This window comes from Triplophysa dalaica, chromosome 15, assembly GCF_015846415.1.
Source record: "Triplophysa dalaica isolate WHDGS20190420 chromosome 15, ASM1584641v1, whole genome shotgun sequence".
Lineage (NCBI taxonomy): Eukaryota > Metazoa > Chordata > Actinopteri > Cypriniformes > Nemacheilidae > Triplophysa > Triplophysa dalaica.
This window is the reverse complement of record NC_079556.1, coordinates 15181936-15203980: the sequence shown is the minus strand read 5'-3', so window position 1 is coordinate 15203980 and position 22045 is coordinate 15181936. Positions and strand designations below refer to the sequence as shown.

The 22045-nt window shown below is 40.4% G+C and overlaps 1 protein-coding gene across 2 annotated transcripts in view; it reads left to right on the top strand.

Annotated features, from left to right (window-relative positions):
• Positions 1–22045, top strand: part of babam2 (BRISC and BRCA1 A complex member 2) — a 190278-nt gene that overhangs the window by 4958 nt on the left and 163275 nt on the right. For both annotated transcript variants that reach the window (XM_056768777.1, XM_056768778.1), the window contains exon 4: positions 19699–19793. In XM_056768777.1, the coding sequence (XP_056624755.1) occupies positions 19699–19793 (95 nt within the window). The remainder of the gene's footprint in view (positions 1–19698; positions 19794–22045) is intronic.

Below are 22045 nucleotides of genomic sequence, written 5' to 3'. Positions count from 1 at the left end.
GCTTGCACAACAAGGCTTAATAAAAATATAAAAATTAAAGATTATCATTAACAATCTAATAGCATTTGAAATGTTGTAGAAAAAAACAAAGTTGTCGCGTCCTTTATCCAGCTCTATCCTCTTAGCACTTGTCAGGTCACCGCTTCCCATTCTCAGCTCTGCCATCAGGTCTGGGCATGAACTGCATCCTGCGGTAACCTTGGAACAAAGAGACAAGACTGGCTGAGAGTAGAGTACTGTTCTGCACTCTTTGATGCAACAAGTACATCATTTGTTGTTGGATGTGTTCCTGGTTCCGGTTGATCTAAATAATGCAGCCTAAATCCTCTGAGGATTAATACTATGGAGGTGTAGTGTATGCAAGATTAAAAAGATGAGTCTTTAGTCTAGATTTAAACTGACAGAGTGTGTCTGCCTCCCGGACCGTGCAGGGAAGAATATTCCAAAGTTTAGGCGCTAGATAAGAAAAGGATCTACCACCTGCACTTGATTTTGAAATTCTAGGTATTACCAACTGACAGGACCCCTTAGAGCGTAATGTACGTGGTGGTCTGTAATACAATAGAAGTTCATTCAAATACTGCGGCGCTAGACCATGTAGGGCTTTATAGGTAATAAGCAAGATCTTAAAGTTAATGCGATGCTTTATAGGTAACCAGTGCAAGGTTGACAGAACCGGGGTTATATGCTCATACTTTTTTGTACGTGTAAGAACTCGAGCTGCCGCGTTTTGAACCAGTTGCAGTTTTTGTAATAGGCCCGCAGGGCAACCACCTAGAAGTGCATTACAGTAATCTAGTCTTGATGTCATGAATGCATGAATTAATTTCTCTGCATCTGACAGTGACAGCATATGACGTAATTTAGATATATTCTTAAGATGGAAAAATGCAATTTTACAGGTGTTTGCGACATGGCTTTCAAATGAGAGAGTACTGTCAAATACAACGCCAAGATTCTTAGCTGATGACGAGGATTTTATGGAGCATCCGTCAATCGTTAAGCAGTATTCTTGGTTGTTACGCATAGCAGTTTTCGGTCCAGTAAGTAACACTTCTGTTTTGTCCGAGTTTAGTAGTAAAAAATTGTTACTCATCCACATTTTTAAGTCAACTATGCAATCCTTTATTCGATGAAACTGCTGGGTTTCATGAGGCATCGAGGAAATATAAAGTTGAGTATCATCAGCATAACAGTGAAAGCTAATTCCGTGTCGCTTTATTATATCTCCTAGAGGTAGCATGTATAATGCGAAGAGCAGGGGTCCCAAGACTGAGCCCTGTGGTACACCGTACTGGACTTGTGATTTGCGGGACACCTCATTGTTTATTGCTACAAATTGAAAACGGTCGGATAAATAAGACTTAAACCATTTCAATGCTATTCCGTTAATGCCAACGTAATTTTCGAGTCTATGTAGAAGTATGCTGTGGTCAATGGTGTCAAATGCAGCACTGAGGTCTAGCAGCACCAATAACGAAATACAGCCACGGTCAGACGCTAAAAGCAGATCATTTGTAACTCTGATCAAAGCAGTCTCTGTACTGTGACATGCTCGAAATCCAGACTGGAATTCATCATTAATGTCATTCCTTTGGAGGAAGGAGCATAATTGAGTTGAAACTACTTTTTCCAGAACTTTAGATATAAAAGGTAAATTCGATATAGGCCTGTAATTCCCTAGTTCTTTAGGGTCGAGTTTGGTTTTTTTTAAAAGAGGCCTTATAACAGCCACCTTAAATGCTTTAGGCACATGTCCTAATGTCAGAGATGAGTTAATAATACTAAGAAGAGGATCTATAATTTCGGGGAGCATTTCTTTCAGTAGTTTTGTAGGTATAGGGTCTAGCATGCATGTTGATGATTTAGATGATTTAATGGTTTTAGACAGTTCATCGTGATCTACTGTAGAAAATAATTGCAATTTCTCCTTAGGGGTGCTGTAGTTAGTTTGTTCAGCGGATTTCACTACAGGTTGCATTGTTATAATTTTTTCTCTTATATCTTGGATTTTACTTGTGAAGTAGTTCATAAATTCATCACTGTTATGCTGATAATCAGAATCTGACGTCGATGACGACTTATTTTTTGTTAATTTAGCCACGGTGTTAAATAAGAACCTAGGGTTGTGATGGTTTTCCTCTATTAGTGTTGAAAAGTAGGCGGATCTAGACGTTTTTATTGCATTCCTGTAATTTCGAGTACTATCCTTCCATGCTATACGAAATACCTCTAAATTCGTTTTCTTAAAGTTGCGCTCCATTTTACGGGATGCTTTTTTTAGAGTCTGAGTGTGTTCATTATACCACGGTGTTGGGCTGCTATTTTTAATTTTCTTTAAACGCAGAGGAGCAACTGTGTCTAATATTTCCGAGAAAGTAGAGTTAAAATTTTCAATAGTAGTGTCAAAATCGTCAACGTTATTACTCATGCTGGATATTTTAGACAATTCAGGCAGATTATCGAGAAACGCATCTTTGGTAGTTGAAGTAATCGTTCTACCATATTTGTAACAAGGAGTTTGATTTGCAGCCGTAGGCCATTGAAGCAAACATAATATCAGATAATGATCCGAAATATCTTCACTCTGCTGAACGATTTTAACATCGTCCACATTTATACCATAAGAAAGTATTAAATCTAAAGTATGATTACGAAGGTGAGTGGGTCCTGACACATGTTGACTAACGCCCATGGAGTTAAGAGTGTCTTTGAAAGCCAGTCCCAAGGCATCTGTATCATTGTCTACATGGATATTAAAGTCACCGACGACAAGGACTCTATCTGCGGCCAGTACTAGTTCTGATAAGAACCCACCAAAATCTTTAATAAAATCTGTGTGGTGCCCTGGAGGCCTATATACAATAGCTAGAATAAATTTTAAAAATGTTTTGTCCTTAGTATTAGGTGTCGAAACGTGAAGTACCATGACTTCGAAAGAACTGTACTTAAAATTAGACTTCTGAGAGGTAATAAAAGAATTCTTGTAAAGTGCAGCGACACCTCCCCCTCTACCTTTTAGACGAGGCTCGTGTTTATAGTAATAATCATGGGGAACGGATTCATTTAGAGTAATAAAATCATCTGGCTTTAGCCATGTTTCTGTCAAACAAAGCATGTCTATTTTATGATCGGTTATCAAATCGTTAACAAAAAGTGCTTTATTTGAGAGAGATCTAATATTAAGCAATCCGAGTCGTAACAGCTGATTATCTGTATTTTGTTCATGTTTGATTTGTTTAACGTTTATTAAATTACTTTCAAGAGGTTTACGCAATATCTTATCTTTGCTAATCCGGGAGACAGACACAGTCTCTATTTTATGTTGTTTGTAAGAAGGGATTATTACATGTTGTATATTTTGTGTATTCTGTAACGCGAGACGGCAAGCAGACAGTTGGTTAAGCCATTCTGTCTCCTTCCTGACCTGGGCCCTAGGTAGTCAGACTTTAGCATTATTAAGACTGTGTGCCACATTTCTAGAGAGGAGGGAAACCCCATCCCAGGAGGGATGGAGACCATCTCGTTTCAACAGGTCAGGTCTGCCCTCAAAACTCTTCCAGTTATTTATAAAATCTATATTATTCTGCAGGCACCACTCAGACAACCAGCCATTTAGTGATGATAATCTGCTATAAATCTCATCACCACGGTAAGCAGTAAGGGGGCCAGAGAATATTACAGTGTCTGACATCGTTTTTGCGAGCTCACACACCTCTTTAATATTATCTTTAGTGATCTCCGATTGACGGAGTCTAACATCATTTGTGCCGACATGAATAACAATCTTACTGTATTTACGATTAGCCTTAGCCAGCACATTTAAGTTTGACTTGATGTCAGGCGCTCTGGCTCCCGGTAAACATTTGACTATGGTGGCTGGTGTCTCTATGTTAACGTTCCGGACAATAGAATCACCGATCACTAGGGCACTTTCAGCAGGTTTCTCAGTCGGTGCGTCACTGAGCGGGGCAAACCTGTTCGAGACTTTAATCGGAACGGTTGAGTGATGTTTTGTCCTGCGACTATGCCGTCTCACCGTCACAAAGTTTCCCAGCTGCAGGGGATTTTCAACCGGAACCGAGCTGTGTGCGCTAACATTGCTCGCATCCGAAGTGTTTTCTACGGTTCTTACACTCTTACTATCCTCAAATAAAGATTGGATGCGAGACTCTAATTCTAAAATCTTCTCCGTCAGCCTAACTACTTCCCTGCATTTATCACATGTAAAACCCTCGCCGCTGACAGAGAAGGCTAAACTAAACATATGACATGAGGTGCAAGTAACAACAATAGGAATAGAAGCCATAACTCACCGGGTATGAAGTGCAATCCTAACTTACCAAGGTTGCTTGATGAGTCTTAGTATATACACTTAAAAAGAGAAACAGTTAGCACACAAGACAAATAGGGGGAGATGATATTCCACAATGTAAACAGAAGACAAGCTAATATGCTACCGGCGTTACGTTTCAATGAATATAGGTTTAAAATATAAAGTTATAAATAATTCGGCAACGACAGTGATATGTAACGATAGTAAAATACACTAATAATAAGACCAAGAACAGTCTGTGTTCTACTGGCCCAGTCGGGCAAGTTATTCCTAATTTTACTGGCCCTGCCAAAATTTCCACTGGCCCCACCACAAAAAAGTGTTAAATAATATCTAGTTATTTGTTTCTTTTTTTTAACCTATGTAAGATTAATAAATAAGTGTATGATACCATAAAAACTATTAGCCTATAAATAAAAAAATTAAACTATTGTTGAAAATAACTAATCAGTAATTAATCAAATAAGTAATGTAATCAAAGTACGTGCAATTGCACACATAAATGTAATATAGCAAACATACAAATAATCAGTGCATTTCGTGTGTTTAAGACTGTAATAATAATAGTATAATAGTATTTATCAGGTACAGAAATTGCATAATGTAAATACTGTATAGTCTTCACTGTCTTAAATATAATATTGATTTAACCTTACTAAAGTTATAATTTAATCAGTGAAGAGCAGTGAGATTTTGTTTCTTCATTCTTTGTAGTTTGATGCACAAAACTGAGACATTAATTATGCTCCGGCCCCTTAAAGAGAAGTACGGATCTAATATAATGTAACACACGCATTTTGTTTCCACATGCGCTTTGTTCCCGCTAGACATAATTGATTACTTTTTACAAGTGTACTTGGTAATATTGGCATTTTGGCAAAATTTTATGTCGATATGTCAGATTAATTTAAGAAGATGCGAAAGAGAACTCGATTCAGTATTTTGCGCGTTGTCTGATGCGGCATTCTGGCCGGCTCATATCTCTTAACAGCCCGTGAGAACCAAATCCAGTGCTCTTTAGCATCTTCTTGGGAATATTTAAATAGGCAAGCTTCAATGGAAATCATCCACACTGAACGAGGCTGCAAATAAAAACATTGTAAGTACCGGCATTTGTAATGTTTTTTTGAGCTGAAACTTCACGTACACATTATATGGACCCCTATGATTTATATTACATTTGTGTAAAACTAGAAAATATCATCCCTTTAAAAACGTACAAATTATAAAATTCCATGACGATACAGCTCTGGCCCGATCGGGCAAGTTACAGTTCTCTCAAAATAGCTTTCCTGTAGCTCAGTGGAAAAAACCTACTGACAACATACAGACAGCAAATGTAATGTAACAATTAAAATACTCACATCATAAAAGAAAACAAAGTTACTTAGGCTACTAAATTAGGCTTTCTTTAAATAATTTCCCAATTAGAACGTTGTTCATTACAAAAAGTGACCCTGTTTGTCAAAACCCAGCAAAAGTCTTTTTACTGTTTTCTAAATAAAATCAACCTACAGAATAACAATATAATAAAAATATAACAATATCTTCAATACTGACTCAATAATGCCATTTTAGAAATTACTGAAATTAATGCTTGAAATTAATATGTTTTAATCTATCTTAATAATTGATTAAATTATGAGACTTTAGCATTGATTTTCACAGGGTCGCAAACTTTTACATGCTGATCAATAATGCTAATGCTAAATGTAGCTAAAAACTTTATGGTTCATAAAATATCACAAATCTGGTTGAATGGTTAGGGACATCAGAATTGGAATCAGAAGGAGCTTAATTTCAAAGTATGTTTGAACACACAAGGAATTTCACTTTGTGACAGGAGCTAAGTGCAGAAGAAAGTGCACACATGGTCAAACATAGATGAAATATACATTTAAGATAGAAAAAAAGAGAGATTTAAATTATAACCATAATGCACTTTATATAAGAAATATAGACAAAAAACAACATATACAGTGAGGGAAATAATTATTTGACCCCCTGCTGATTTTGTAAGTTTGCCTGCTTACAAAGAAATGAAGGGTCCATAATTTTTATGGTGGGTTTATTTTAACTGATAGCGACTGAATATTACAAAGATCATGGGAAAATAATTATATAAAGGTCAAAATTTATTTGCATTTCAATCAGTGAAATAAGTATTTGATCCCTGAGAAATAATAACTTTGAACTTGGTGGAGAAACCCTTGTTGCCAAGCACAGAGGTAAGACATATCTGATTGTTGGTCACCAGGTTTGCACATTTGTCTGGATACATTGTAGTCCACTCCTCTGTCAATTTTTAAGCATCCCTGAGGGGCACAAGTGCTGATTGTGAGAGTCCTGGATATGAGTTTACCCAGCTTCACCAGCTGCTGCCTGTCTGTTAGTAAGTTAGTGATCCATTGACAGATTCTTGTGGGCACCGTTAGCCTGGTCAGTTTGTCTGAGAGAAGGTCAGGCATGATGGTATTTGAGGTCCAGTCAGTGAAATGTAGCGGCAATTAGAGCTGCACAATTCCGGATAAATTGAGGATCCCGATTCTTTTGTTTCAAATAGAGATTGTGATTCTTTTACGATTCTGAATGATGTCTAAAAGTAATACATAATTTACTAGAGGTTCTGACAAATAATTGTTTATTTAGGTGTGTAATATGTAGGACTTTGCTTCAAAATTATTACACATTTCATGGTTAACCTACAGTAACTATGGTGAGAAATGTCTAACCACAAACGTAAACTAAAGGTTTTTTTCATTTTTTTACTTCAAATTAGTGGTGGGTGACAATCAGTGAGACTCTTATCGCGCGATAAAAAAAATGTCGCCGTTAATCTATTCTCAAAGTTGGGTTGGGAGCTGGGTCTATACTACGCAAGCTATGATGACTTTCACCTTGATATTTTAGCGCGGATGTATACCAGTTTAACTGCACTGTACAGGGCGAGAACGAGATTTTTCAACTCGCGTGATTCGCGTCATTCGCGGAAGCAGAAGCCGCCTCATCATCTCATAACCAGGGCTTCATTCGCGCGATTCGCGCAGCAAGTAGGTCTATTGGCTCTTTGCATTAACACATAAATCACTCGCGCTTGACACGCCATTCGCGTTTGGTCTGAACACAACATAACGTTACTGTGAAATAACCGCATCAAACGTGACGTGCTAACATGGATGCAGCTATGAAGCCGCCGGGTTTGCTTCAGGGAATATTAATTTTTAAGAAGCTTCCCAATGGAAACATCGACAAGACTAAGGTTGTTTGCACCTTGTGCAATGCGGAATTGCTTTAAAAAAAACACTTTCTCTCAACAGGTAGTGGTCTAGCTTTAGTTGAAACAAGTAAATTTGTATTGAGATCTAATGTATTATGGCTCCTGTATGACATATCGCTTGTTGCTCCCTCACTCTTTGTAAGTTGCTTTGGATAAAAGCGTCTGCTAAATGACTAAATGTAAATGTACTGTAGGAGCTCTTCCAGTCTCAAGTACCACCTAAACGCAAATCATCCCTTAGCTAATGCGGAAGTAAACACAAGTTCATCTTATTGAACATAATTTAATTTTCATCACCAATTATCATAGTAGAACAGCTTTCTCAAGCAGTTTGTGATGCATTTTGGAAACAGGAGATGAGCCCCTGGTCTAATGCGACACCTGGCTTGAGAAACCCGTTCTCAAAGACTTACTTTTAGTCATTATTTGGGTAGCACACATATTCTGAATGCCTTCGGCAGAATTAATCTAGATTAATTCCAAGATTAAAAAAATTAATCTATGCCCACCACTACTTTAAATGCAAAATTTTAACTTCCTAAAAAGTATAAATGCATTTGAGTAACTTGTATATGAAATATTTCTCAGTAAAACAAATTTTTATTTTATACATGTCCCTGATATATACAGACGGCTTGAAGGGGTCTTTACAGAAAGACACTGCTGATAAACATAACAACGCAGTTTTCTCACCTGTAAATAGTTTAAAATAACCTGAAAACATGAAATGATGGGCAACTTGACGAAAAGCTCTAATAGCGCAGCTTCTCTATTAGTGTTAATAGAGTAATAGGCGCTCTGATGACGCGTTTTACCACAATGACGGAAATAAGAGCGCACTCTGATTTGTCCGCGCCACAAACTACAATCGTTAGTTTAGTTTCAAACATGTCCAGTTAGATCTCGAGCATTGTCAGAAAAATGTATCACAATCCTGAAAGACAATCATGAGAACAGTTGTGTTGTCAGGCTGTATTTACTTTATATGTTGGTCTGTTATTTGGTGTGAGATTAATTTAGGCAGAGTAGGAGCTTGTAAACGCGTGATATGTTTGTGAGTTGGCAACTCTCTGCATTAATCCCAGTAACGTTATTTCTGTTATCATTTGACACAGAAATAATGATAGTGTGTGTTTTGAAAAGACTGTTTGTGACGTCATTACATACCTTATAATAATAATTTTATCTTCTGCGGCAACAACAGAAAATATTGAAACGTTACATTTTAGTCCGAGGTGTAAATTAATAGACACACGAGAATCATTGATTTTCATTAATGAGATCGTCTGGTGTTCGAATCGAGATCGGGATCTTTTAACGATTAATCGTCCAGCTCTAGCGGCAATCTATGTCTCTGAAGACATAGTTATGTATATTATATTGTATTTCTGTCCATAGATCCTCCAAAAAGTGATACACAGGACCTTTAAAGGCTGAAATAAAGTCCACAAATAAGATCCTTGCGTAATGCCCAGGTCCATCAAGGTGTTGCAGAACACAATGCAGCCCCTTTTTGACTGTATCATCAACAGACCTGTTTGCTCTGTAGGCAAACTGAAGTGGATCCAGCAAGGGTCTAGTGATGTCCTTCAGTTAGGCCAGGACCAGTCTCTCAAACAACTTCATAACCACAGACGTGAAACAGTGATTCCTACCAGAAAAATCCCATTGACTTAACATTGCGCCAAACTTTGACGGGTCGTAGCCCCGAGCAAGGATATCGTAGAAACACGTAAAACAATATTTGAAGACGCTATATTGCACTGTAAAAACGTACATCACAATGGGGTTTAAGTTGTACCCCTGAGGCGTAAGAGCCTCCCAAAATTTCTATATACTTATAATGGGCCATAGACCTCCATTAAAAAAATAAAATAAAATATTTTTTCGCATGAGACCCATTATTCTTTCTCTGGAGGCGGTGTTCAACCAAAAAATAGATTCCGTCCGCTGGTCCTGGTGTCAATAACGGTTGTGATTTCAGTAATAATTAACAACTTGCAAGTACACTTACAAGGTGTTCGCTTGAAAACTATTCCCTCTAATATAACAAAATCTCAGGTTATTGTGGTTTTAATTCATGGCTCCTTTAAGCGTTGCCATATGTTTGAAAACAATGATTAAATTGCGTGTAGGAAATACTAGTGCTTGCAAGACGAGGGTTTAGGCCAAAAAGCTTTCGAACACAAAGGCATTTGTGTTTTCATGAGACTGGTGTTTGTTGCATGGGAAATTACATTTGCACTGCATTCTGCATCTCATAGCTGTTTTCTACTCTGGTTGCCACTAAGGCTGTACCAGAATATTAGAGGATTTGAATATTTCTTCGGTGGGTTGGCATTCGATTTTCAATTTTGAGATTCAAATATTCTTTATTTTCCTAGCAACTGGCATCTCCGCGAAGCAGTTTGCTTTCGCGCTTGAATATATATCGCTCATTAGTGTACGTCGTGATTTAGTTAATCCGAAGAAGACAAAAATGCCGAAGACCTCAGGTGTGTGGGAACACCTGAAATATAGTGAGGAAAAGACAAAGGCAGTGTGCCAAATATGCGATTATAAACTTCTTTGACCATTTGAGAGAAATATGACCATCAGACCATCCCAGCTCAGACCACTACATCCCCAACCAAGAGCAAAGACGGACTATTTTTCTTATTAATGCTGAAGTTACAATATCTGGTATTAAATGCTAAACTTAAATCACATGTCAGCAGCTTGAGTGCAGCTATGACACTTCAGAGGGAATCTGGCCCTCCCGGTTGAGCCTGGTTTCTCCCGAGGTTTTTTTCTCCATTAATCAATCATTGGAGTTTGGGTTCCTCGCCACAGCAGGGCAGTGTTGGCCTGCTCACCGGGAGACTGCATTCATTCATTCATTTATTTATTTATTTATTTAGAAATTAGATATTATTCATTAGAATGATCTTACTCATTGTATAAACACCATGCACTGTGCTGTGTTCTAACTTATCTGTTTTTCCTGTTTGCCCCTGTAAAGCTGCTTTGAAACAATACACATTGTGAAAAGCGCTATACAAATAAACTTGAATTGAATTGAATTCTTTCAGTTACAGAATGAGGAATCTCATGACCCGCATTGCATTTAAATCCGCGTCTTTTGGTGCAATTTTCAATCAAACTGTGTTTTGCGCCTGAGCAACAAACAAGAAATACTTAAATACTCAATACAAATATTTTTCTAGAAAAGAAATAAAATATATATTTTTTTGTTATGCATTTAAATCAGCACTCCAGCGCATTGGCAATCAAACTATGCTAGCACCTGAACCACACACAAATTAACTCCGAGGAGGCATCACAATTTTAACCTGAGCTTTTGTTATATAAGAACGAATCGTATTCACGAAAACATCATGTAAGTGTCAGAACTGAAAACGCCCTGGTTACTGAGATTACATCTGTTATTGACACCATGACCAGCGAACGGCAGGTTCTGGAATGCACCTATCTTTGACGACATTGATAGGTTGAAAATCATTTCTCAGAGGATTCCTTCGTGAACAAGGCAGTTTAAAATTAAAATACAGTGCTTTGCCTTCAATTGGATCCTATAGGAATGGCGCAGCAATGTTATGTGAGTGAAACATTTTTGTACTATGCATCACTATGCTTTGTTAGAGACTGCCTGATGTGCCCTGAGCACTATTCGGACCTCTAGTCATTTGTATTAATTTCAGAGGTTGTCTATGATCTTAAGCCAATGCAAATCGCCATTTTTGTGATTTTTGTGGGCTCATATATAATTTTTCAAGGTTTTATACACCGTTTGCGAATAATGGAGGCTGCTTTGAAGTGTTTTGGTATTATTTCGGATGCTGGATGATATCCATAAGTTTCAGGGAGTCTCCCGTTTGTTTATTTATCATTGAAACTCTCATATAATTTGAGATCCGGGATCGCAGTGGTCTTTTGTCTGGTCCGGGATCACTGGTCTCAAATGCTGACAGGTACGGTCATATATCATTAAACGCAATACAACTATAGGCTATACAAACTATACGCAAAGCCTTCCCATCACATCCGGGAAATAAGTCAGTCAGTTTGAGTAAAATCATCTTATTCGATTGCGTCACATGAAATACTGATGTGAGGAGGTCATTTATAAATCACAGGAGGTCTCCAGATAATACCAATGTCCTGCGAAAACTGTGAATGGTGCTTATGTGTAACCCAATGTTACGTCTGGAACCAAATTCACAGAAGCCTCCAACTATGCAAAATGCTATCTAATCAAAGCGGTGGGCGTTTGCTTCCAAGTGTCTTCAAAGCGGAACGCCAATTAAAACCTAGTTTTCTGCAGAGCTGTTCTCAAAACCTGGGTAGAAAATAGCCTATTACTTATTGATTTTGATGTTTTTGGATGTTTTTGGATGCAAGCGAACGTCATAACTAGACCTCATATAACAGTATAAAACAATATATAAGCACACTTCATGAGACCTTCAATACAGAAAGTAAACAAAATTCAATGTGCCTGTAGTAGGGTTCTTGTTTTTGGAAGGAAGGAGACAGGGTTGGCGTGGCTGGTAAGAATCTCTTTTATTTCTTAACATCAAACGCAAAGCAAAAGGAAATAAAATTTAAGTATGGCCTCCTGGCACATAAGGTTTCTTTCTCCGTTTCTTTTCCCAGCGTCCGTTCAATACTTGTTTCAGTGTCCTCAGCCCAACTCTCTTTCTCGATCCTCCCCTCGTGTTGGCTTTAATCCTCTTCCCGCCAATCACTGTAATTACAGACAGGTGTTTTAACATTATCACCAATTTCCTGTCTCTCTCTCTCCAAACTCTGCTAGACCACGCCCCCCTTGCCACATACCCCCACCGTCTGACTCAGGCCGGGGCCCCATCCGGCCTGCATCTCCCCCCCCCCCTCCTGGAGAGGAAGTCGGCTACTACCATCTGGGTCCCCGGTCTGTGGACCACCTGGAACTTAAAGGGTTGTACTGCCAGATACCAACGGGTGATCCGCGCGTTGGTATCCTTCACGCGGTGGAGCCATTGGAGGGGTGCATGGTCCGAACATAGGGTAAACTCCTGCCCCAGGAGGTAATAGCGGAGGGTAAGAACGGCCCACCGGATAGCCAGGCATTCCTTCTCAATGGTGCTGTAGATCAGTCGCAAGCTCTCGAGGAGGGAGACGATGTTCCGGCCGCTCTGCCCCGTCCACCTCCTGGGACAGGACCGCTCCCAGCCCCCTGTCCGATACGTCCGTCTGTAAAAGAAAAGGGGAGAGAGGAATTAGGAGGGTTCAATAGCAGGCCACCACACAGAGCAGCCTTAACTTGGGTGAAAGCCTGCTGGCACGGCTCCGACCATTGGACGGGATCTGGTGCCTCCTTTTTAGTGAGGTCCGTCAGGGGGCTGGTGAGGGTCGAATAGTCCGGCACAAACCTTCTGTAATAACCTGCCAACCCCAGGAATCCCTGGCCTCCATTTTTGTCTTGGGTCTCGGGGAGGTTGCAATTGCTGCTGTCTTGTCAATTTTTGGGACGCACTCATGAACAAGACCCAGAGATACTTGAACTCCTCCACTTGAGGCAGCGTCATTTACCCTCCCGTGGACCCACCACCTGCAGGAGCGTAAGGGGCCAGTGCAAAGTGGATCGAGCGGCAGTCGAAGGCGGGGGCCTCGACAACCCGATCCCTGGACACGGAATCTAGCTCTAGGGACATGGAACGTCACCTCTCTGACGGGGAAGGAGCCTGAGATTGTGCGTGAGGTTCAGAGATTCCGACTAGAGATAGTCGGGTTCAACTCTACACACAGCTTGGGCTCTGGAACCACACTCCTCGAGGGAGGATGGACTCTTCACCACTCTGGAGTTGCCCATGGTGAAAGGCGGCGGGCTGGTGTGGGTTTGCTTATAGCCCCCCAGCTTCAACGCCCACGTGGGCAACGACAGTGACACCTATAGGGGCGTGATTGGGAGGAACGGCCCCCCTGATCTGAACCCGAGTGGTGTTCTGTTATTGGACTTCTGTGCTATTAACAGCTTGGCCATAACTAACACCATGTTAAAGCATAAGGGTGTCCATCAGTACAAATGGCACCAGGACACCCTTGGTCCTGCCGTCACTTCTTCCATTTAGGAAGCAGAGGCTGAGGGCTCGGAGGCAGACTCGTCAATCACCCGGGCTGAAGTCACCGAGGTAGTCAAGAAACGAGCGTTTGAAACGAGCGTAGTGTACGACCGGAGCAGGAGCTTGGTTCGCATTGCCGGCAGTAAGTCAGACTTGTTTCCGGTGCATGTTGGACTCCAGCAGGGCTTCCCTTTGTCGGCGGTTCTGTTCATAGTTTTTATGGACAGAATTTCTAGGCGCAGCCAGGGGCCGGAGGGCGTCGGGTTTGGGGACCACATGAGTTCATCTCTGCTCTTTGCGGATGATGTCGTCATGCTGGCCCCATCAGACCAGGACCTTCAGCATGCACTGGGATGGTTTGCAGCCGAGTGTGAAGCGGCTGTGATGAGAATCAGCACCTCCAAATCTGATGCCATGGTTCTCAGTCGGAAAAGGGTGGCTTGCCCACTTTAGGTAGGTGGAGAGTTCCTGCCTGTGAAGGAGTTCAAGTATCTGGGGGTCTTGTTCACGAGTGAGGGAAGGATGGAAATAATATCTAATTAATAAATAAATGCAGTCTCCCAGTGAGCAAGCCAACACTGCCCTGCTGTGGCGAGGAAACCAAACTCCAATGATTGATTAATGGAGAAAAAATTTCTTCCTACCTCAGAAGGCGAAGGCAGAAGGAGAATAATTAGCGTAGCTGCTGTTCATTAAATATGCATTAAGTGAAAGCTTGGCTGAAAAGATGTGTCTTTAATTTAGATTTAAATTGGGAGAGTGTGTCTGACCCTCGAATAGTATCAGGAAGGCTATTCCAGAGTTTAGGTGCTACATATGAGATAGCTCGACCCCCTTTAGTGGATTTCGTTATCCTAAGTGTCATCAAAATTCCTGAGTTTTGAGATCGTAGAGAGCGTGTTTATGGGTTGTAATGTGATAAATGCTCAGTTAAGTAAGGAGGGGCTAAACCATTTAAAGCTTTGCGATACTTAATGGGTAGCCAGTGAAGCGATGATAAAACTGGGGTTATGTGACCGTATTTTCTTGACCTGGTAAGAACTCTGGCAGCTGCATTCTGAACTAACTGTAGTTTGTTTATTGATGATGCAGGACAACCACTGAGTAGAGCATTACAATAGTGAAGTCTTGAGGTCACAAATGCATGAATAAGCTTTTCTGCGTCAGCAACACATAAAATAATTTGTAATTTGGCAACATTTCTAAGGTGGAAGAAGGCTGTTTTTGTGATATTTGAGATGTGATTTTTAAATGACAGGTTGCCGTCTAATATAATGCCTAGGTCTTTAACTGTATTTGTTGGAGTAACAGTGCAGCCTTCAATTTGCAGGCTGTAATCTGAGATATTCTGTTTACGTGTTTTTGGCGCTATAAGTAATATTTCCGTTTTGCTAGAGTTTAAAAGAAGGAAATTACTAGTCATCCAATGTTTTATGTCCTCGATGCACCCTTCCAGTTTGGATAGTTTGAAGGAATCATCTGGTCTTGATGATATATATAGCGGAGTATCATCTGCATAACAGTGGAAGCTAATTCCATGTTTTCTAATAATGTTGCTAAGGGGCTGCATGTATATGGAGAAAAGCAAGGGTCCTAAAACCGATCCCTGAGGTAATCCATAATTTACTTGCGTGAGATTTGACGATTTCCCATTTAAATGGACATAGATATCTGTCTGTTAAATAAGATCTGAACCATTGTAGTGCCTGTCCCTGAATACAAGTATAATTATGTAAACGATCTAATAGTATTTTATGGTCTACAGTATCGAAAGCAGCACTAAGGTCAAGCAGGACTGATGCAATAAGAAGGTCATTTGTAATTCTAACGAGCGCAGTTTGAGTGCTATGATGCGGTCTAAAGCCAGACTGAAACTTTTCGTGTATGTAATTATTTTATAGGAAGGTACACAACTGAGTGGACACTACTTTTTCTAGTATTTTAGACAAGTACGGGAGATTTAAAATCGGTCTATAGCTTCCAAGTTCGTTGGGGTCTTAGTTTGTTTTTTTGATAAGAGCCTTAATTACAGCCAGTTTAAAGGGTCCTGCGACATGTCCTAAATTAATTGACGAGTTAATAATGTTATAAATGGGCTCAATTGCAACAGGTAGTAACTCTTTTAATAAGATAGTCGGAATGGGGTCTTAATAAGCATGTTGTCGGATTGGATGTTGTATCCAGCATAGCGCCTAATTCTTCCTGAACCACTTTTTTCTTGTGTTCAGGTAAACTATACGGCCGGCCACGCACAACCATTCCAAGTGTGGTCTCAATAGGCTGCTCAATGAGTGTAGTACGGCCAGGCAGAGGCAAGAACAGATCAGCAAAACAAGCCTGCAACCTGGCAACATCAGTGATCTGGGATGGCGAGAGGTGATCCCCGGGGCCAGAGTGTTCGGTTGAGTTCTTCCCAATTCTGGCCTGAGATCATCCTCCCTTCCCACCACCATTGCCAGCATCACTGCGTCCGCCTCACTCCATTTTTTAAGGAGGTTGAAGTGGTATAATTGATTTGCCCCCTTTCTGTCTGGTCTTACCACCTCATAATTGAGGTCCCCCACTCGTCGTGTAACCACAAAGGGTCCTTGCCACTTGGCGAGTAATTTTGAGCTGGATTTTGGGAGCAATACGAGCAATACTTGCTGTGCGTATGTTCACTATTCACTGGATGGGTTAAAAGCAGAGGTCACATTTCGGGTATGGGTCACCATACCTGACAAATACTTAACTTTACATGAAGACGTTTTTTACGTCGTGCCTTGATCCATGAGAATCTCTTTCAGGATTCCCACGCTGGAGATCAACGAGAACAATGCGTCCGCAACGCTTTTAGCGGAAATGTTGCGGAGCGCCACTGCCTCGGGGTATCGGGTTGCATTGTCCACAATGACTAATGCAAAGCGGTGCCCTTGTGCGGAACGCTCTAACGGCCCGACCAGATCCATACCAATTCGTTCGAAGGTGAACTGGATTAAAGGAAGAGGGCACAATGGTGCTTTTGGGCTGGCCGGTGGGTTTGCCAGCTGGCATTCACGACATGCTGCACACCATCTGCGCACATTCTCATGGATGCCCGGCCAAAAAAAAATGGGCCGTTATGCGATTCACCCTAAGTGTCCTGCCATCGGATTAGCATGGGCCGCCTGAAAAAGCATTTCCCGGCGGCTCTTTGGAATGACCATTTGTGCTGTATCCTTCTTTGACTGAGTGTCTTGTCACTCGATACAACCTGTTCTTTATCATGGCAAAATATGGATAGGTGAGCGGCTGTGCCGGTTGGAGGGGATGCCCGTTGATCGTGCGGACCTACTCAAACGCATTTTTAAGCGACTGATCTCGCGACTGATCCAGGGGAAAAATCATCGCACGATAAGAGAATCCGTCTCTCAATCGCGCTCCGTTCCCCTGAATCCGTTGTCGAGGGTCGCTGCTCCGCCTCTCCAAATTGCGCAACTGCCCCTCTCCGCTCATGTTTATCCCCAGACATCCGCACATAAATACCCTAATTACACACTAAAATCCGGCCCCATAATTAGCAGATGTCGGAGGTGAGAGTTAACAGCTATCTCAACTGTATGTTTTTTTCCCCCTAAATTTGATCACCAGGGCAACTCACCACCTCCCCGTGCACACACCTTATCTTAACCTCGCAGCCCGTATCCAATGCTGTAGTGTGAATCACGCCTGGGTGGATCGAGGTTTGGTTGCAGCCTGAATCCACCAAAGGCTGATAAGTACCCCCCTCAATACTCACGGGTATTTGGTACAACCCAGCCTGATCGAGGGCGGTCCGCAGGGCGTCTGGGATCCGGATCACTGCACTAACCTCCATAACCGGACACGACCTGATGAAGGGTTCCGGGTCCCCGCAGCGCCGGCAGACCGGCCCAGGCCTACCCGCTGCCGGGATCTGCATTGCGCCGGCGTACTCCTAGCTTCCCCGGTTTCGGCAACAATGTAGTAGGGTTCAGAGTTTTTGGACGGAAGGAGACAGGGTCGGCGTGGCTGGTAAGAGTCTCTTTTATTTCTTAACAACGAACACAAAGCAAAAGGAAATAATTTTTAAGTAAGCCCTCCTGGCACATAAGGTTTCTTTCTCCGTTTCTTTTCCCAGCGTCCGTTCAATACTTGCTTCCGTGTCCTCAGCCCAACTCTCTCTCTCTTTTATCCTCTTCCCGCCAATCACTGTAATTACAGACAGGTGTTTACAATCGGCCTTTGACCTACTTATTTCCCGCCGATTTCCTGTCTGTCTCTCTCTCCAGACTCCGCTAGACCACGCCCCCCTTGCCACAGTGCCATTAAAAATTAAACAGAACTATTTTAATGTTGTAGTTTATTAAAAGTTTATTAATTCCATATTGGATCAAAATGCGACACCCCACTCACTCATCGCAGCAACACGCGTGAAGTCGATGGATGAACGGTTCTCGACATAGTAAAAAGAGACAGACACAGAGATTCCTGCCTTTATTAGAGAGAAGAATATGTTCAGCCCCCTCCTTCTGAAGCTTAGAATATTTGATGTTGATAACTACCGAAGCTCTAAAGTTCAAAAAATGGTATTCGGTATATCCCTAGTTGCCGGGTGGTTTCTATTACTTCTTCCTCCTTGTGATGGGCTCTGGCAGAAGTGATGACTGTCTGCTGTTTGCGTGCAAAGAGATTTTTACTCTGTTTATTCAAGTTACTTAGTTACTTTTCAAAAGCGTTTCCCACAGTTATGCAGGGGAAAGCATTTAAGAATATGAATAGAGGAAAGGAAGTCTGAGGTTTCACTGGTTCGTCGGGAAGGCATCCTCTGTGTTTGGGCATAAATGATTGTAGAATACATACTTGCATAATGCATACTGACCTTTCCTTGCCATTATCAGAGAGAAATCTCATGATGTCAGAGTTGTGTGTCCTAATTTCATCACAACCTGAGTGAAAGATGCCTTTTGGTGAGGTGCTGCTGATAATGCCCTTCAAATGGTTCCCATCAATGCGACACATTATCAGTTGTGCACCTCAGCATCCGTGGGAGTGCCATGGGATTTAAATGACCACAGGGAGTCAGGACCTCAGTTTTTCATCTCATCAGAAGGACAGCGCTTTTTTACAGTATAGTGTCCCCATCACCATACTGGGGCATTAGGACCCACACAGACCACAGGGTGAGTGCCCCCTGCTGACCTAACTAACACCTCTTCCGTAAATTCTTGTGACTTTCTTGCCCCCACGCTTACAAAAGATAGAGACATATGATGCATGTTTAAATAAATTAAAGCAGAAGTTGTTCAGTTTTTTTCCATACACACTGCGTAAATGTGGTGCAGATACATTAGTGAACGGTGCGTCTACATAACGGGATTTAACACTTAAAATGTAGCATTATGCACCAATGTCGTTTTGACTTTTATTAAAACTGTCCAAACTTCTTATTAGTTCCCAATGCAACAAGGGTACGAGCAGTATTTAATCAAACATTTTTTATCTTATTGTACCTCTACATTCTTGCACATAAGGATTTTTATAAGATGGTAGGTTGCACGGCGTCCATAATCCTTTCTTGAAGCTGAAATAGTTGCTTAAATATTGTCAGGGGTTTACTTCATTGTGTTCTCCGTCTCCATTGCTCTTCTGGCATTGGGGCAAAAACTCTTGTGCCTATCAATCACTGGAGCAGTTTCCGGTCATGTTTGTTTCCTTGCAATGTTTTCATTTTTTTATTCCTTAACAGATTTGATTTTAAATATAACAATGTACAATACGTCACACAAATCATAGAAATGTATAATTTGAATGCATGCAACCTTTATCTTTACAATGTACCTGGAACTTTATGAAGAGTTTGTATTAATATGCACCATCAAAGGAGTTTGCAGCTCAAGTTAGACTTGAATTCATAGTTTTAAAGCAGAACTGGTGCTAAATCTTTAAGTCTGCACTTTCAGAGGACTTTATATGTGTGAATAATATACATTTTATCTTGAAAGGGGACATCATTTTTAATGCCAGAGACCCAGCACTGCCACCCGACTTTATCTTTGGAGAAGATGCTGACTTCTTGCCAGAGCCATCGGAACTCACGGTGTGTATTCAGATTATGTGTCTATATTACAAATACAGTTTATATTGAAGGTTTTCTTAAACACTTAAAAACGAAACATCTTAAAAATCTCCAGAAGATCTAGAAATGTAGTTTTTCTTCATAGAGGTAATATTATGGGTGCTGTTATCCACCCCTAAAGTTAAGATCACTGACCATCAGTTAATCAAAAAGTGAATGTGCTTCAAGCTAACCTCGAAATATACACAAGACAGAACAATGCTAGATGTTGAATGTTTTTGAAGTAGCGGTGTAGCAGAAATTCAGCTGTTTTGATATCCTTTTTGTGGGTTAGTTAAACAGCGTTAACTGCCCAATCACAGCACACCTCGCTTTTTAGAGCGAAGAGCTTTGTAAAAGAGAGGCAGGGCAAAGAGTAGATTCAAACATGCACGGTTTGTGAAAATTCAGCGTTTTCTAACCTTAAATCGTGTATACACATTGGATTACATCTAAAACAAATGTAATGTTCGTTTTAGCCCATCATATTTTATGATGCCGTTAAAATAAGGTGGCCAATGGTGACCAAAAGAATGAAAGAAGACATCTAAGGTTCGAGTGCAACCAGCGCAAAGCACGACATTAGAGGTAGTGTTAGTTTTGTCCGTTTTTTTTATTTTAGTCGTAGTCCCACGAAGAAAACAATTTTCATTTTATTTAGTCATCCTTGTCCTGTTTTTGTTTATTCCAGTGTAGTGGACTAATTCTCCATGCATTTTCGTCTTATTTTCGTCAATACAAACTTTTCGTCATGCTGTATAATGATAAAAATTATAAAATAGGTATTTAGCTAAAAATTATAATCACAGTGATTGTTGTCGTTTGAGTTATTTGTTTTTATTATTCATTATAAGTATCTATTTGACCAATTAGCACAAATCAATGGAATGTCAAATCATGTCTATAGTTTATTCAACTTCATCTAGCTTCATCTAAGAAGTATTTCCACAGAGGTATGATAAGTGCCTATGCATAGACATCCAACCTCTTCCTTAATTCTCCCGCAAATAACTAACGTCTTTCTGATGCCCGCAAAATATTGACATTTCCCAGGAAACAACGTGACTGACCGTGAAGAAGAACCGTTTGAACATAGTCGCGAGTGCATTCGCGATGTGGGATGTCTTTATTCAGCATTAAACAAACAATGCAGTGGAGATCTACGCGGCACGAGCAGGTCATGAGAGAACACAGACCAGCTGGAGATCGTTAAACTCTTGTTTATTAACTTGAGATTATCAATGGTTCCTCAGTGAGAGTATTGGCGTGTGGTTGCCAGATTTTAGAAATTAAGTCACCCACTGGCAGATAACATACTTTTTTAAACTTTCATCCCTGTTGGGGGATCTGAACTCCTGTTATCTGGCAACCGCAAACATGAACGCTCTTATTGCAGAAGATCGCTCACACATCTCTAATATTTATCTTCTATTTTCTTTCAACGAAGACTAAAAATAGTTTTTTAGGAAGTTTTTATTTTTATAGCTACAATTTAATCTCATCATTTTCCGTCAGCGATATTGCTAATTGCTGTTTAATGGCATTACTTTTGGTCTTATCGTTGTCTCGTCTTCGTCTTGGGAAAATAGTCGTTGACAAATATTTTGGTCATTATTTTTGTTGACGAAATTAACACTAGTTAGAGGCTAAACATTCAATATAAAAAAAAAATTAACAATAGAAATTTTTAACGGTAGTATCCACTAATGCAAACAAGAAAACTCTAATTTAAGTGGAAAATATGTAATATGTAACGTGATTCATGTAATGTACACACATCCGTCATTATTTCTGGTGTTTTTTCAGAAAGTCATCCATTACGTTTCATGGTAAGAATTAAATTACAATGATTATGTCGAAAGAGAAAAAAATTGATATTTTGATAATGTTTTTAACTAAAATAAGACCACCTCGATGACGTATGCTGTAGACAAATGTGACCTCTGGAGGGCGCAGCTCTTGTCTGGTCTGTGCTCAAAATTTAAAGGGACAGTTCACGTAAAATTTATGAAAGGGAGGAAAATGTTATCACAATACTTCTAATGCAAGGTTTTTGTGTTTTTTATACAACTTTCTGCCATCCCATGCCATCTGCAGTTCCTCCACAACATGACAGCTGTGTCTGCAATGTGTAAATAATATACATAATAACATTCAATAATAACATTTTAATACCAAACCCTCAAAAAAGTGCTGCAGCTCACTGATGGTCTTTTTGGGAAGACCTGTGAGAA